The sequence below is a fragment of the Protomyctophum parallelum genome (assembly GCF_964188405.1).
Source record: "Protomyctophum parallelum genome assembly, chromosome: 16".
NCBI classification, from domain to species: domain Eukaryota; kingdom Metazoa; phylum Chordata; class Actinopteri; order Myctophiformes; family Myctophidae; genus Protomyctophum; species Protomyctophum parallelum.
In genome coordinates, this window is record NC_139711.1 from 19,168,462 (window position 1) to 19,186,850 (window position 18,389).

Below are 18,389 nucleotides of genomic sequence, written 5' to 3' on the forward strand. Positions count from 1 at the left end.
CAGAGATAAAGGAGTAGATTGGGTGAAACAAAGTGTTTATTTTGTTGTGTTGTGTTCAGATTGCTCTGCATTTGGTCATCATTTTCCAAGTCCTAATGATGCAGCAGTATAGAGATGGTGAATAAATGCATCTCTTCACTTTCTGTATAACGTGTAAAAAGAAGAAGAAGAAAAAAAAAAAAAACTACATTGTAAACTATGACACATTTCCACAACTGTAGAACATTTTAGAGCACACATTTATCTGTATGTTAATCTATGGAGGCCGGCAGAAGGATATAGAGCTGCTTCATCAGTGACATATAGCTCTGACAATAATATTTGAGAATTCTTGAGTATCCACTTCTGTCTTCATATGAGGTAGCTGTCTCCACCAGTCGTTTTCCATCCGGTGGTGCGTCTACTGAAGATTAATGTCTGATCTGTGAGAATATGAAACAAACCAAGAGCACTTACAGCTTATAGCCTTTGAGTTCAACGTCAACCCGTTATTTTATACAGAAGGATGGTCTTCCTGCTTTCTTTGTCGCACCTCCACCGGTGCCATGGCGGACTATGCATGGCAGGGGTGTCCTCTATTACACTCTGCACTGTAATAGTATTGATTAGCAGTGATTGCCAAAGTCCAGGAGTTTCTCAAATGCAAATGGCGGCTTCTACCATTTGTTTTTCACTTTTGTTTTTCAGTAGCCTATACAAGATGCATATACATCTCTAGAACAAACTCAGCATGCACCCAGTTACGTAACCTATAGGACTATATACCGGCATGACAACAATTTCTGTTTACCAAAACATTCCAAAGACATGTTTGTGCAGATGCTACTGGTGGGGTAAAGTAGACCCTTCAAGCAGTTACCATTACTTCAGAGTGTGCCTCTGAGCTGCGTGCAGCCAAGGTCACGGAGTGACAGAGAGATTTTCTATATATTGTCAGGGCAGAGAGTGACACGTCAGAATTCTCCAGGATAGACTAGCTCTCTGTCCTGCGCTTCGCGGGGCCCCCAAATCTGTGGACTGATATGATCGAATCCGAATTCGTGACGTAACAGGTCGTATTTGCTTTCATATATGTCTTTGCTGTTCATATGTATATCACATGACCATTCAATTTGGGATAATTGTGGGCAATCAATAAATGCCAGATCTTGTGAATCCATAATTTTAAGTGTACAGCCTGTTTATTGGACTATTAGATAACCCTCTCACAGGATGGCGCATCACTACCCTTAAATAAGGCAAACATTACTTTGCTAATGAAGTGCATTGCTATATCAGACAGAAGAGGCAATTGGCCTGAAACACATGCCACTTTTATACAAGGGAGCTCACCTGATCTACGGAGCCTTTAGTCCAATTGGCTGCAGTTTATAAAATAAAAAACACAGGGAGGCATCAACTGTGTGTCACATACATACGTAATGAAGTAGCTAGAATAAATCAGGCTTCAGTTCACAGTTCAGAATGTTATGTTTGTCACATTATAGTGTTTTACTTACACTTCTGCTCCGTGGAGGCATTGGACAAAACAAAGAGGAGAATTAAGGGACAAATCTTAGGTTTTGCTTAAATTAGTTTTTGTAACGCTCTCTTTCCTTATATGTCTGACTACTACTGTGTAGGTTCCTGCTAAACATTGCACGCACCTGCAGGCTTGGGTGACATCAGAATCAGGGGGACCTCAGCGGTGACATCACTGTAAGTGAAAATAATAATTAATAAACATTATTCTTTAACCACTATTATTATTATTATTATCATCATTATTATTATTATTATTATTATTATTATTATCATCATTTATTTTTAAATAGATTATCTACAAGCTCACATCACATCTCAATCAGCTATTTTTGTTTTGAAACTTCAAGGGGTTAAACCGAAGTACTACGTTTGTTGCATAAAGATAGCTTATGGCTAAATGGTGGTGTGAATGCTTGCATGGAATAAATACATAAATTATCTCTCACCTTGCTGTTAGGCCACCCAGAAGGCTGTGTTTAGATGAAACAAAGAAAACAAAATCAAAACATGCTAGAATAGAGATTGAAGATCCAGAATCGATATCATAGGATGTATTGTTTATTGATATAGGTCCAGGACTTACCCTCCACCTCCGACCATCAAGTTGACCTTTACTTTGTAGGCGATGAGGATTCCCTGCATTTCTTTATTCCCTTGGCTCCTGTGAAAGTACAGGAATAGTTTAACTTTGGCGCTCTCAACCAGGTGGTCCCCAGCTAAGTTAAAATATGCATTACTTAATTTACATTAGAGAATATAGAATAATTGTTATTTTGATCAACGTTTGCCTGTTATCTCTCCTATATGGTACCACATCAATACAGCATGGAATTGTGGACAAAATCGTATCCAACAATGACAAAAATATTAAGTTTTGGCTCTGAGAGGCTAATAAAATGGTGGTCCGTGGCTCAAATGCAGAATAAATAATTGGCCTTGATATGAAATGACTGACTTATAGACTTATATCACAGACTGTCAGTGAGAAGACAGCCCAATTTATGCTATAACTCACTGAGAATAATAGATTTTCCAGCCATAAATGTGACCCGTTGCGACACGCATAAATTGAGCTTAATGAAAGAGTGTCCTTGGCTTATGACCCGGCTTCAGTGTTGCCAGATTTCGCAAGAGAAATAAGCGACCAGGTCTATGAAAACAAGCATGAGCACTTTAAACCTAGATATTTAAACCTAAAATAGCCGATTTTCATGACGCGTTGTGAGCTTGTAGATATGCTTTTTTATCTTAATATTATTTATTTTCAGATGGGGGTCAGCAGACAAATGCATATTAATTTGCAACCCGCAACTACGGATATTTACAACAAGCGACCTTATAGATTTGAACACAGCTTCTCAAAGTGGGTGCCGTGGCTATTTTTTATTGAATTCTCCCCGGCCCCAGAATGCTGTGGTTTAAGTGCAGGTTAAAGTCTGATTGGGGGGGAGAATGTACTATTTACGTACCGCTAATATGACGAAAAGGTGCTATAAAGTAACAATGTAATTCAGGGGTGCCGTGGATGGAAAAGGTTATTTACAGGGGTGACCATCATGAGCCAATTTGTTTTGAGAACCACTGTTGTTGAAAAAGCAGCCAGTCATGGCCACCCTGCTTGGCTTACACTTACAGGGTGGTGGACGCCAGGTTGGTGTCAGCATTCTTTAACTGTCCGTCCACGGCGAGACCGCGCTTCTCTTTGTTGTTGGCCAGCACGGGAACAAATTTGTAGTCCTTCTCGAATGTTCCACTGGCACTTATTGTCTCCCTGCATGTGACAATGATGAGAGGGTTATTATTATGACTGGCAATTAAAATCACATTGCTAATAATTTAAATAATATGTGGTTAATAATAATAGTTAAAAGTTCTGGAGTCGTCTCACTTCATGCATTGATTTCATTTCACGTTCACTGGATATATTCTTAATTTTTTATCTTAAATGCAATTCATATAATACTACTAATAAACAGCGTCTTTATTCTCAAATGTTTCTCTCTATAGTTATAAATCAACTCCTATTCATAAATAACATGAATTAGGAGACTTACGCATACTCCTCAGTGTGGACAGGTTTGCAGTAAGTGTCAGATGAGTAAAGGCATACGGAGGTTTGCTGCTCCACTAAATGTAAAGAAAAAAAAATCAGTTGAAATCATGAGCTGCTTGAAAACACACACACACACACACACACACACACACACACACACACACACACACACACACACACACACACACACACACACACACACACACACACACACACACACACGTTTTCCGTTTTCTTCTTACTACTCACCCCAGACTTTGATTTTACTTATAACTTTGGTGGTCTCATTGGTGACTTTTACTTTCACACCGATTGGATCTCCGTGGTAGTATAGCTAAGAGTGATGACAAGACGTTGAATGTCATTAAATCTAGTATGTACAATAACATGTAACGTTCATAATATGGGGATACATTTATTTTACAGCACAATTTATGGACAATGCGGTGGTTCCTCAAAGTGAGTGCACCCTAGGGTGCCATGATGCAAGTCCAGGGGTGCCGCAGAAATAAATAATAATATTTGCAATTTGTCAATATCACTTCAGTTTTAACCACTTAGACCTCATATACTTATTACTTGCACTGTACTTGATCTTCTTTTTCAATCTACACCAAATCACTAGTTCTACAAGCCCACAACATGTCTCAACGGAGCAGGTTGTGAGCTTGTAGATTTGCTATTTCTTTGTATGTTCCCACCAGAATAGGGATATACCTGGCCTGGGTTCATGTGGTTAAACTTATCTGTCATAATGTAAACAGATATTCTCTATAGTTTTCATGCTGTGTTTTAGAGGCAAATATTTGCATATTTACGTACTGTAATATGACATAAATGTAAGGTAATGGTGCTGTAAAGTATAACAATGTAATTCAGGGTTTGCCACGGATGAAAACATAAGTTACAGGGGTGCCCTGAGCCAAACACATTTGAGAACCACTGTTCTTCTAATCTAGGACATGGTATACCTCCTTTTCCAGGGCGATCTCCAGGTGAACTGGTTTGTCAGTCATCATAAATTGTTTTGTAATCTCAGCCTTGGGTCCAGCTTTGGTGTTTGCCGGCGCAAACTGGACTTTACGGATCATCAGGCGGGCATGGTCCCTGACAGCATGCAGGAAGAAAGACGGGTAGAGTAGAGAGAATCAGACAGCTACTCATTTAATCAAAGAGCACAGGGACGATTGTCGATGTTTGCGAGGTCATACAGAATATTAGTTTGACAGTGAGTGAGCATACATACTTCTTCGAAATCTGCTCATCTGGGTTGTCTCTTTCGTTGGCGATGTAGGCTTTCACCTCAAAGTCAACACCGCAAGCCTATACAAAGAAAAAAGAAAAAAACTTTTTTGTGTATTGGAAAAAGTTTAAAAGTAGTTAGTATGTAAATAAGCGGAAATATAATTGCAGTCTACCTTGCCTTTATCACCTGGCCCAGGCTGCAAGGACACCGAGCACGGAAGATCTGTTGGCATCTGGAACGGACAGGAAAAACATACGTAAGCTCACGAAGGGATGTACAGTACACAGTATATGAGCACAGTAAGGGTGCAGACAGTGTTGTTTTTTACAGCAAATTTTGATTTTAGTTTTAGTCATAGTCTCGAATAGTTTTAATTTAGTTTTAGTCACATTTTAGTCACCTGTAATGTTTTGGTGTTAGTCTAGTTTTAGTTGACTAAATATCATAAGATTTTAGTGGACTAAATCTACAGTTGATTTAGTCGACTAAAATGTATTTCGGCGGGCCTTGATGCCGTCGTAATTACCTAATTTTACACTTGCTGAAAATAGCAGATCTACAAGCTCACAGCGTCGCAGCGCAACGTGTTGTGAGCTTGTAGATCGGCTATTTTCAGCATGCAAACCAAGGGTAATACTTGTATACTCGATCTCTTGTCCACTAGTCCCTTCCTAACATTTTAGTCTAGTTTTTATTTGTTGACGAAATTGTCGATAAATTAGACTTAGTTTTATTCATCATGGCTTAGTTTTCATTTAGTTTAGATTTAGTTTTCGTCAGTGAAAAAAGGTAGTTGACGAACATTATTCGTCATCGTTTTAGTGGACGAAATCAACGCCGTAAGGGTGTCAGTGGTCAGTTTAACACAGTCGTTCTCAACCATTTCAGGCTGTGACTCCCCACTTGGAATTGTAGAAGTTTAGGCATTACATTTTGTTTGACACAAATAATATTGTGAAAACTAGCATATCTACAAGCTCACAATGACAATGGTGGTGTGAGCTTACTTGGTTACTAGCTTGTAGAGCAGCTATTTGCATAACCTTTCCGTCTTATTTTATTTGAAAAGTTTGCCAATGTTTGAGCAGTTTTTGTGGTATATAGTTTGTTGACCTTTGATGTATTTTTTTATTTTATTGATATTTTGGGATGTTCCTGGACGTTTTTAAGCTTAATCTGACTAAGTTATGACAAAGCTAATGTTAGTTTAGCAATCCGGACGGACAAGCTATAAACTAGGGGTCAAATTAGCTTCCTTTGTTTACCTCGTTTGACAGGAAGTGATTTAGCCAGATTTAACACTTTTGTCAAAATCAGAATAATGGAACGTTCCTGCCATCAAGTGGAACTTCTGGGTATTACTTTGAAATCGAAAGTAAAAGTTGATGTATTGTATTTAGATCGCTGATCCCTCTTATTGCATTAAAATGACGAATTAAGAAATGGGGCATTGGCCAGCATTGGCCAGATTTGGCGACTTTTTGAATGGCAATCGAAAAATGTGAGATATGACCACAATGTCACGAAATGTCTCATTTTATAGCTCCAAGTCACTACTTTACAATGAAAAAATAATTATGATTATAGCTTGTTCCATCGTTTACTTATAAGCTTTTTAGTAGACCTTGGTTTCAGTGATAAGTCAAACCAAGGTGTACTAAAGTGCTTATAAGTAAACGAAGGAACATGCTAGGAACATATTTTGTTTTTCGGTGTAAACTAGAGATGTGCAGCTTTAAAATGAGATATTTCGTGACATTGTGGTCATATCGCACATTATTCTATTGTCATTCAAAAAGTCAGCCAAAGCTGGCCTAAGGCACAATAAGATGTTATTAAGGTTGGCAACTTGGCCATTAGTGGGTAAGGGTCTTAAAAATCCCCCTGGTTTAACTAATTCTGAACGGGAACCCCTTTTGGTGTTTATTATGTTAGCATTATGTTACCCTTTAGCTATTGAAAAATAGCAGATCTACAAGCTTGTAGGTCTGCTGGTCCCTGGAACAACATATTTTCAGATGGGGGTCGGCGGCCAATTACATATAATTCTGGGGGTCCTTGACATGAAATAGTTTGAGAACAACTGAACGTTTCTCTGAAAACTATCATGATTTAGAAGACATTTGTAGGATCTGGTATCAGGTCGAAATGGTTTAACATGTCAGTACAGTCTAGAATATCGTCAAACACCTGGAATGTAAAGGGTATCCCTTGCTCCCCGACTTTCTTCATCAGGGAATCTATCATTGCAGATTTGGGTGGCGTTCCCTCGATTGGATACAGCTGCTGGCGCAGTATCCAGATGTCCCTTCTGAAGGACATTCCGATCACGTCCAAGTCGTCACTGCCGTAGCGGAAGGCACATGCCAGGTACACCCATACTGTAGAGGCAGAAGATGGACACGTGTGTGTGTGTGTGTGTGTGTGTGTGTGTGTGTGTGTGTGTGTGTGTGTGTGTGTGTGAGTATGCATACTCCAACTATTATACTTCAGTACAACTTTTTACGGTATTGTTACTTTACTTAGAGACAATTATTGTAATTATTGTTTTTACAATTATTTGAAAACTTGTAGCATCCATTTATGTTGTGAGCTTGTAGATCTGCTATTTTCAGAAGATTTAATTATGCATTTTGAAAACTTAAATGGGACATTCTGCAGTACTTTTCTGTTGGTACTTTAAACAGTGGCACTATGTTTGTAAACCTTAAAAATCTGGGGTAGAAGAGGGAAGTTACATAGTGTAGCTTTGAGTATATTTTGATGCCAATATACTGAATATACTACAGGACCTATACTTGTAACAGAGCATTTCTAGAGTGTGATAATGATACCTTTTACTTAAGTGAAAAATGTGAGAATGTCACATCACTGGACATAATTACCTTTTCTGCCTTTGAGATTAGTAGGATCAACTTTAACAACCCCATCTGCCAAAAAAGAAAAGAGAATGAAACTGTAACACACGCACACACGCACACACACACACACACACACACACACACACACACACACACACACACACACACACACACACACACACACACACACACACACACACACTCAAGAGCTTATAGGGCTACAGTACATACCGACTTTTTCAACACTGTCCACATTGTCACAGAAATCTCTCTTCCCCAAGTACAAGGTAATCTAAAAGAAAACAAAGACATAGATAGGAAAAGATGACGCCTTCATCAACATTTCAGGCTGCTGCCCAGAGCTATAAATTGCACCCCGTCCTTCCCCAAGGCAGAGAAACTCCCTCAAGTGATCACGTTAGAATGCCACTTACGTCGCCATTGCCACTGGTCTTCTTGAAAACCCTGAGCGGAGAGGTATAAAAGTATAAATGTACAGTCAAGGAATTAATACATCATCTCAGGGACACCTGTTGCTCTGCTGCAGTGTTGTTTTTGCCAGCAAATTTTGATTTTTAGTTTTAGTCATAGTCTCTTGAATAGTTTTCATTTAGTTTCAGTCACATTTTAGTCACCTGGAATGTTTTAGTGTTTTAGTCGACTAAATATCATAAATTATTTTGTTGACTAAATCTACAGTTGATTTTGTCGAACAAAATGTATTTTGGATGGCCTTGATGCCGTCGTAATGACTGTTTGTTTTCACTTGCTGAAAATAGCCGATCTACCAGCCCACAACGCGTCAGCATGCAACCAAGTGTAAAATGACTTATACTACTGGATCTCTGGTCCACTAGTCCCTTTCTAACATTTAGTCTAGTTTTTATTTGTTGACGAAATTGTCATTATATTTAGTCTCAGTTTTAGTCATAGATTAGGTGTTATTTAGTTTCCATTTAGTTTTCGTCAGTAGAAAAAGGTAGACGACGAACATTTTCCGTCGTAGTTTTAGTCGACGGAATCAACACTGATCTCAGGGACACCTGTTACTCTGCTGCCTAGTCTTCAATTCCAATTAGGACTATAGGTCAGGATGACACTGACCCCTCACTCCAATCCATTTCTGTGATCATGGATTAGTGGCTGTAAGGCCTGCAAGCCAGGCACCTGCTCTTTGTCTAATCTAATACAGCATTTACGGCATGTAACATTTCAAGGAGAAGTGTCCCCCGTGTTTTGATCAGCATGATGTCAAGCCTGATGAATATAAACTACTCTTCCATGCTCGATTCCATGCTGCTGGTATCGGAAGTTTGGTTGGTTCAACAGTGAATTATATTAGCTGATTGTGTTGCCATTCGTAATCTGCTTCAGCTTTGTGTATTGTAATCCGTTTATTTTGCGGATGATCTGACAAAACGAAGCTTGTAATCCCTTGTAGAGGTTGTTGCTTCCTGCACTTTGACCCTCTGCACCTATGCTTCATTCTTTAGAGTGACAGTGAGAGAATGATGTTTTCTAGAGCTGAAGGGCAAATGTTACATCATTATTGAATAGTATCCAGTGCTAGAGCTAATGTCCATTAGCAAGGTTCTAGATAACTGAATATTATGGACACCTCAACAATGACACAGAGGCTTCTGAATATGCTTGAGGAGTTGAACGAATAATTAGTTCAATACTCACTTCGACATGGCTGTGAATAATTTGATGAGGGTGGCTGTGAATGAAAGACAAAAAACAACATGCTATTATCGCATTATCAAAACTTAATTGAGACATTGCTGAACATCATGGGAATTGTCAACAAACAACAGCATTACGACTGCACTGGTCAGGTGCATAATTTGTATTGAAATCTGAATTTGTTTGTTAGCCATTTTTCAAGGGAGACCTCGCAACGAAAAGTGCACATTAAGAACACAATTGGATACATTAAGCTACAAATTGGTTATACATGTTATTGAAATCAGTTCACGTCAGCTTTGGTTAGACAGGATTTTATGTTTTTCCATTAGCTGACTGTCCAGTTGATGATCTGATATCTATCCTAAATGTATTGGTACTGTAACCATCAGAGTGTTGGACCCTCCTCAGGCAGAACCATTATCTCAGTAGTGAAATAATAATCACCATGACTATAGTACCGGTAGTACACTTAATTAGTAATCATTGTACCATTCATAAAGTATCACACCTGTGCCACAGCTTATGATCATAATTATGATTATTAAATATTGACCCTGTAGGAGACTTTTTCCAGGTCGAAACGTTGGTATTTCTTGAAATTAATTATCCTGCATCGTGGCTAGGAGTGTGCAACCTTTTCTTCACTTTTAGACTTATTTATTTAACGACACTGGTGTGCGCCCTTAACGCCCGTTTGTTTGCCATGAATATGAAATATGCAGTAACACGATTTATACATTTTTCAAAATAAAGGTTAATTTGAGATACCCATGTTGTGAGAGTCAGCATAAGGTTCAGCCCTATACTCACGGTTTTCCTCAGTTCCTTTGCTGTGTAATCCGTCAAGTGTCACTCCGGTGTGGCAGTACAGTGAAGTAATGTGTGACAGTGTGGCAGTACAGTGAAGTAATGTGTGAGCGCTAGTGGTCACTGCTGCCCTCTGTGAATTAATATACAGTGACCTTTCAACCTTGTATAAGCCCCTAGCTGCCTTCAGCTTACACAGCCTGTCAGAGGGGGCGTCTTTTAGAGACAATCTCATTAATCTCATTAGCCCACTGCTCTTTTGGGTCCACAACAAGTTTAAAAATAATCAACAGCATGGGGACTCGAAGGGATTAAAGGCCAAAGAAGAAGAAGGATTGCTTTTGTTTGGGTTACATCAGAGGTTCCCACACCTTTTTGACCTGAGAGCTACTTTCAAAATGACCAGCTCAACAAGATCTATTGACCAAAATAATTATTATCCCTTTGCTGGAAATAGTTACATAAGACATGCACTTGGAACAGAAAATAGAGAGGAGAAATGGAATCGGTAGGTTTTCTTGTATATAACTTGACGTTTGTGTGCAACACTCTTGTGGGTTTGAGCTCAGGCTCAGGTTTGACAGGCCCTTTTTGTCAATCAATAATATCAATCAATCAAGTCACTTTAATTCAAGTGATTGCATTTTTTTAGGGAGATGTCATGTGGTCTACCTGCACAACCTTTGTGATCTACTGGTAGATCACGATCTACCTTTTGGGCACCCCTGGGTTACATGGACGTGTGAAATGAACATGAAATGTACTGTATTTATCTGTTTATAATATAATACAGTGTGTTTCAGCAAAGTATATCTATCAATGACCATTGACCAGTGGTTGACCTGGTCTACATAGATTATTATTATGATTATTATGAAAATGTTATTACAAATCATTAAAGGTATATTCAGTGATTTCACTTAATTCAAATATCACTTATTTTTTTATTTTGTTGTGATAATCATCCCTACCATAGAGTGTGCTGGCCATATAAGGAGTTCCTCCCTGTCCCCAGTTAACCCCTGGGGGTCAAAAAACCTTAGGTTTCGTTTTTGACTCTCTATCCTGATTGGACGAAAGGCTGGGTCCCACAGCCAAAAACAAAACCTAAGGTTTTTTGAGTGAAATCACTGAATATACCTTTAAAGGATGCACAGTGGATGACACAAATTAAACTTTTACCCTCTAGAGTCTAGACAAATAAGTTTCAGCCTTATCTTTTGGTTGAAATGACAGATCTAGTAGCCTAATTGAATAATTGTGGAATGTGGATGAAATTGACTGGCCCCTGTGGTTATTGTAACATATTATCTTGTTCTCCGTAAAGATGGGAGGTTCATGCCTGTATAAACCATTAAAACTGGGAAAGCATCTGTGTCATTTTAGATTTTAACCACTTGAACCATTATTGTATACATTGGTTATTAAAAAATAACAGATATACAAGATAATATACAGTATATCGCGTCACTTGTACAGTACGTACGTGTCGTGTGTACGTCTGTAATCCACGCAAGAACCGTTCGCCCCACTGGCTTCAAGGCTTCAAATTCGACATGAGCGTTCCACACCACCACAGTGAGTGCTGTGCCCGGTATCAAGTCAGTCGATACACCATTGTCCAGAATCAGCACAAAAGCCTCCAATCTCCATATATGTTATCAGTGGTATATATGAAGTTATTAATGTGTAACAAGGTAGTACGTTAACGCGTGTATCACTATCAATTCATATGCCAGATTAAAGCATTAGTCTGTTTTCCCAGAGCGCAGCATACTCGGTGGCTAGGCTAGCTAGTTTCTTGGGACATTTGTGGTCATAGTGGCTACATCTATCATTAAAAAAAAAAAACTTTCAGTGATTCTCTTAGTTTTAAGGGTAACTGTTTGTTGCAAGGTAACTTCTGCGTTGCTTTCGGAACTCACCCTGTGGGCGAGTTCCTGCAGTATCGCAGGCGCGCATTAATGACGTTAAACCACCCCCTCTCGTGTAATATTGCTTAAGTATGCTGTGAGCTGGGGTGCTTTCATTGAAACATTGTTCCCATGGCTTGAATTAGGATATTGCGGACTAGCTAGGTACCCTCAGTGACTGAGTGTGTTCCTGAGATGTACTGTATTTAAATCTGACTAGACCTGTGCCCGTCAGCCACTGGCCTACTTGGGAACAATGCAAGTTGGGAACCTACTATGCAATACCTGTTGTCATAGCACCCATTTTAACAGTCTGTCTGTCTGTGCCCCTTTTATTCCCATATAATGGAGATCTCTGTATCTGTCTGTCTGCCTGTGTCTGAAAAGTGCAAACTTACTGGGAAAAGTGGATTGGTTAAGTAATCAAATTGCAGGTGTGGGGTTGCCTTAGCAATCAATTGGCTAAGGCAGAGGCTGGGAATTCTATGGCCACATACACACGTACAGAACGATGTTCTGTGGTCTGTCTGTGTTTGATAGCCGCCTCAATGCTTTTCCAATGGAAGTCACTGCATGGTTTGACCAAACATTTGTGTTTGATGGCTGTGTTCTGCCCATCAAACACAAATGTTTGGTCAAACCATGTGACTTGAACTTCCATTGGAAAAGCATTGAGGCGGTTATCAAACACAGACAGAACACAGGACATGCATTTGATATGTGTGTATGAGGCCTACAGGTGAGGGGACTTGGGCTCATTAGGTCCACTGGCAGCTGAGCTTGTGGCGGTTCTGGACAGTGTATCTGACCGACTCAAGGCACTGCAATCCGCGTGGTGGTGTGGAATGAGTGTCAAATTTGAAGTCGGTGGGGCGAACGGTTCTCGAGTTACGTACGTGGATTACAGACGTAAGTACACACACACACACACACACACACACACACACACACACACACACACACACAGAGAAAGGTGGTGCGTTAATTGTAAGATGTTTGGAGAACCTCGTCACATCTGGAGTGTTAAGATGTAACAGACTACTTAAATGGGTGACTTGACTGCCCTCCGCCTGTCAGAGGCTTGCGGAAGGTCTCGACACCTCTGCAGCCACCTATAATGAATGGTTAGACTGGTGGAGACCCAGGGTCTGAGACTGTTGATTAGATGGCCTGCTCGTCGGCTGGGGGGATGACCCAACGTTCATAGGAAAGTACCTGCAAGGTTATCCTGTGTAATACCCTTAACTATAGCACTTCTTTCTTGGAAACTGGCTGCTATACATTAAGCTACAAATTAGATATACACGTTTTTTAAATCAGTTCACGGCTGCTTAGGTTCGTTTTTTGACAGGAATCTTTTTCCTTTAACTGAATTATAACGTTTCATTACACCTCATGGTTCTCCTCTTAGAGTGGAAAACAATGCACCAGTTGGTGATCTGATAACTATCCTAAATGTACTGGTACTGATACTGTATCCACCATTATCTCAGTAGTGATATATGTCATATCACTGTACAGTGTACACATAATTAGTAATCATTGTACCATTCAAAACGTAGCACACCTGTGCCACAGCTCATGATCATATGATTATTAAATATTGACCCTGCAAAACGGCCTTTTCAGGTCCAAACATTGGTATTCCTTGAATAAATTATCCTGCAACGTGGCTATGAGTGTGCCAACTTTTTCATCACTTTTAGACTCAGCAAATCTGTGCCCTCCTGTTTGTTGACTATGACTATGTTGACAATGACTATAAAATATGCATTTTACTATTTAATATTAATATTACACTTTTAATTCACGATTTTAAATTAAAAATAAAAGGTTATTTGAGATACCCATGTTGTGAGAGCCAGCATATAAGGTTCAGCCCTACTCACCTTTTTCCTCAGTTCCTTTGCTGTGTAATCCTTTAAATGTCACTCCGGTGTGGCAGTACAGTAATGTGTGAGAGCTACTACTGCTGCCCTCTGTGAATTTATACAGTTAACCTTGTTGTATAAGCTTAAGCAGGGGACATACCTATAGTTTTCACGTGGGTTTGGGGTGAGGAGCCCTACACAGAACATCATGCACAGCCTGTCAGAGGACGCTTATTTTAGAGACAATCTGATTCATTCATTAGCCCACTGCTTTTTTGGGTCCACAGCAAGTTTAAAAATAATCAACAGTATGGGGACTCGAAGGGATTAAAGCCAAAAGAAGAGTGCTTAAAATACAGGAATTTGCAGCACGCGCACAGCCTAGTGTCAGAGGACGCTTATTTTAGAGACAATCTCATTAATTCATTAGCCCACTGCTTTTTTCGGTCCACAACAAGTTTAAAAATAATCAACAGTATGGGGACTCGAAGGGATTAAAGCCAAAAGAAGAGTGCTTAAAATACAGGAATAGCTTTTGTTTGGGTTACTAGACCTGTACGTACCCGTCGGCCAACGGCCTACTTGAGAACAATGCAACTTGGGAACCTAATAATACCTGTCAATAGATTGTCATAACACCCATTTTCTGTCTGTGTCCCACATGGAGATCTCTGTATCTTCCTGTCTGCCTGTGTGTGACTGTGAAGAGGGCAAACTGACTGTGAAAAGTGGACTGGTTAAGTAATCAATTGTCATGTGTGGGGTTGCCATGGCAATCAATTGGCTGAGGCAGCTGGAAATTGCACAGGTGAGGGGATTTAGGCTGATTAGGCCCACTGGCAGAGCCTGACCAGAGCCTTTTGTGGTGGTTCTGGAGAACCGTGGGCCCGACCGACTCGATACCGGGCACTGTACTCCCTGTGGGGTGTGGAACGCGTGTGTTGTATGTGAAGTCGGTGGGGCAAACGGTTCTCAAGTTACGTTGCATTACAACCGTACACACACACACACACTGTAAGGGTTGGTAGAGGTTCTTCGTCACAAGTGCGGAAAGTGCTGACCTTGCCGGTGTAATGGGGAGATACCTAGTCGTGACGTCACCCCACCCTCCTTATAAAGAGGGTGGGGTGACGTCACGACTAGGTAGGCGTGACGTCAACCCTGACACACACACACACACACACACACACACACACACACACACACACACACACACACACACACACAGACAGACAGACAGAGGTGTGGCACATTTATAGTAGGATATCATTGGGATGCAAAAACAACTTTCTTATCCCTGGTTACATGGCAGCCATTTTGTCTGTGTCCATGTCATAGACTGTAAAAAATATGGACAAAGCGTTCGCCGGGTCTAACATGGACGTAAAATGAAGCCTGTTATTCCTGCACTGTAAATCGCCATCTTTCTAGATCCGTTTGGTACCAGCTGGCCATTGGCTGGCTCCGTTTTGGACCAGCTGGCCATTGGCTGCCCAGACAACGAGGCGGGACTTCCCCCCTTCTTCTCCGTTGGTTTTTATTTTGACTCGAGTGGGAGGGGAATCCCGATCATAGACTGTAACGGTAGCCACGCCCCTCAGAACATACGCGTTTTTTTTTCTTTATGGTCATTTTTTTAATTAATGGGACCATAATTTTCCAAAAACAATATTATGACATTAGAAATGAGACTTTAAACTAGTGACTGGAAGAAGAAAGTATTCATGACCATGTTTATTAAGGTAATACAGTCTAGGTGAAGTTGGGCCAAAATACATGGGCCTCTATGGAGCTATGGGGCTTTTTGGGTCCAGTCCAGCGCCACAACAGGCCATTATATGAACTACCGATTTCAAATGAGGCTTCACGAAATATCTGGCTGACTGCCCCCCTGGTCCATGTTCGGTCAGTGGAGCTTAGGCCATTGGATAACATAAGGCACTAGTTACGTAGATCAGTCTCTAGTGGTACATGTTAGTGTTTACCCTATGTATAGACACCGGTTATGTGCACATATACACAGCACCGTTTATCTCTAAAAGTAAAGAAATGGACAATGAGTCCATGAAACCAGTGGTTGACCTGGTTTACATAGGATACTATTATGTAAATAATATTATGCATTCTGACACATGGATTCTTTTTTATTATGATTATTATGGAAATAGCCCAAAAGCCCAAAACATTTATTACAGGATGAACAACGTGGATAATGCAAATGACCACTTTTACCATCTAGAAAATCTTTCCTTTCAGCTATCGCTCCGGTTCATATCTATCCTTTTAATACTCTATGGAACTATCCCATTGAGATAGAATGAGCACTTCCGCATTCAATTGTTACAATGGGAGTCAACACTAGTGTCACCACTCTCTTACTAGATTACTCTGAGACAACCCATATAGCATCTGCGCACAATGTGGCAGCTTTAGGGAAATAAGTTATTAGTGGTATCATCATGAATCTGTTCAATTGATGAAGTGAATAATAGCAGCAGGTGTCTTGATAAATCTCATTGTCACTTCATCACACTAGAGAAACAGACCAAAATATTTAGTAAAACACAAGAAAAACAATTGTATTCATACTTTACTAAGAAGTATGCCGTGAGCTGAGGGCGCTTTCAATGAAATATTGTCACCATTATGGCTTGAATTAGGATATTCCTGTATCTACTTTAATATCACAGTACCCTCAGTCGACTGAGTGTGTTCCTGAGATGTGTTGTTTGGCGAACCTCGTCAGCTCTGGAGTGTTCATGTAATACCTCTGCAGCCACCTATAATAGACTCGTTAGACTGATGGAGACCAGCTGGGATCTCCTTAAAGCTGCCCAGGACTGCTGATTAGATGGCCTGCTCACCGGCTGATGACCCAAAGTTCACAGGGAAATACCTGCAGGGTCATCTTGTGTAATACCTTTAACTAGCACTTCTTCTTGGAAAGCGGCTGATGGTACCAGGGACATGCAGTGTTAGAGGGGCAGGGGCTGAAAAGAGGGCACTTTTGGACAAAAATAGCAGATACAAGCTCACAACGGGTCGCGCTGTCGGAAATGCTTTGGCCATGTCTCGCAACCTAACCACCCCCCCCCCCCCCCCCCTCCCCCCCGCCAAATGATTTGGCGACCACCCGAGAAGTCTTGACCCCCAGGTTGAGAACCCCTGCTGTAGGCTATAGTAATAATAATTCTAGCTACCCTGCAGCCCACTGAGCAATAGTCGGCTTTTAGACGGCTAAATGGCCGTCTAATAAATTGGGTAAAAATTGTCTAAAAATGAAAGTTTTTTAGAAGTCTAGTTTTAGATTAGATGTTGAAACAACGTTGTTTCAACGTCTATTTATAGACGGTCTAAAAATAGACTAATCAAGATCTAAATATAGAGCGTCTATAAATAGACGTTGAAACGATGTTGAACGTCTAATCTAAGCCTAGACCACTAGTAAAAAACATTCATTTCAGACGTCTAACTAAAAGAATGCTTAATGCTTTAAGTTTGGTTAACGCCTTTTCACTTGACTTATATTACTGTACATTCGTAGGAGGAGGCTGTTTATCATAAATGTATACGGTCATTCTTGTGATGAAGTAATTCATTGGCTTGTGGCATTGCAGGGAGAATGTCATTTGTTTGTTTATTCATTCACTGACCTCTGTCCTTAAGGGTTAGGTAAGGGTCATTATAGTAACTTGAGTGTTTATGTTTGGCCTCCACTGCGTCTTACGAATAAGCCTCTTAAGGTCTTTGCTCTTCTTGAATTGTCAACTCTGACGGTCTGAGCTTCTGTAAGATCAACTCAAATGACCTTCCCTTTACACAGACACACATACATATCTGCTGTCGGGAGGAAACCTCATAACATGAAAAATACACATTTTTCAGGAAATTAAGAAAACCTTGTATTTTTAAAACAAAGCAATATACAGCCTCATCAAAGTTGGTGTTGTAACTAAGTATTGTACAGAACCATATTTAGGCAAATGTCTGCTTTGATGTGTTGTTCATCTAAAGAATAATTCATACATTAACAATACATTTGAAGAATGACCTCGTTTGCATAATTTATCTTCTAATCTCACCTTAAAACCTAATTTCACATAATTATATTTGATAAAATATGAATATTTTGTGCCCTAAAGATATTACTATGTCAACATATTGCCATATTATACATTCATGTATTTAATATATCTTTATTTCAGCTAATGTGTCTAATATGCAAATTATCTCATTAACTATGCGCAATACAAAAATGCACAAGGCAGAATCAGATTATATGTGAAAAATCTTATTAGAAACAACTGAGAAAAGTTTGTCTCACCAGAGGTGACAGAGCCTTCTCCACACTGTGGAACCCCATGTGTCTCCTTCTCCACACTGTGGAACCTCATGTGTCTCCTTCTCCACACTGTGGAACCTCAT

At 40.0% G+C, this 18,389-nt stretch overlaps 1 protein-coding gene across 1 annotated transcript; it reads right to left on the bottom strand.

Annotated features, from left to right (window-relative positions):
- Window positions 1-351: 351 nt before the first annotated feature.
- Window positions 352-18,389, bottom strand: arr3b (arrestin 3b, retinal (X-arrestin); the record flags this gene model as incomplete). The annotated part of the gene is made up of 15 exons (XM_083786216.1): window positions 352-422; window positions 1,647-1,696; window positions 1,971-1,994; window positions 2,108-2,185; window positions 3,158-3,295; window positions 3,579-3,651; window positions 3,827-3,911; window positions 4,549-4,684; window positions 4,824-4,900; window positions 4,996-5,055; window positions 7,014-7,204; window positions 7,709-7,753; window positions 7,916-7,976; window positions 8,119-8,149; window positions 18,289-18,389. 15 exons carry the CDS (start codon window positions 18,387-18,389, stop codon window positions 352-354), a joined length of 1,221 nt encoding a protein of 406 aa, XP_083642342.1.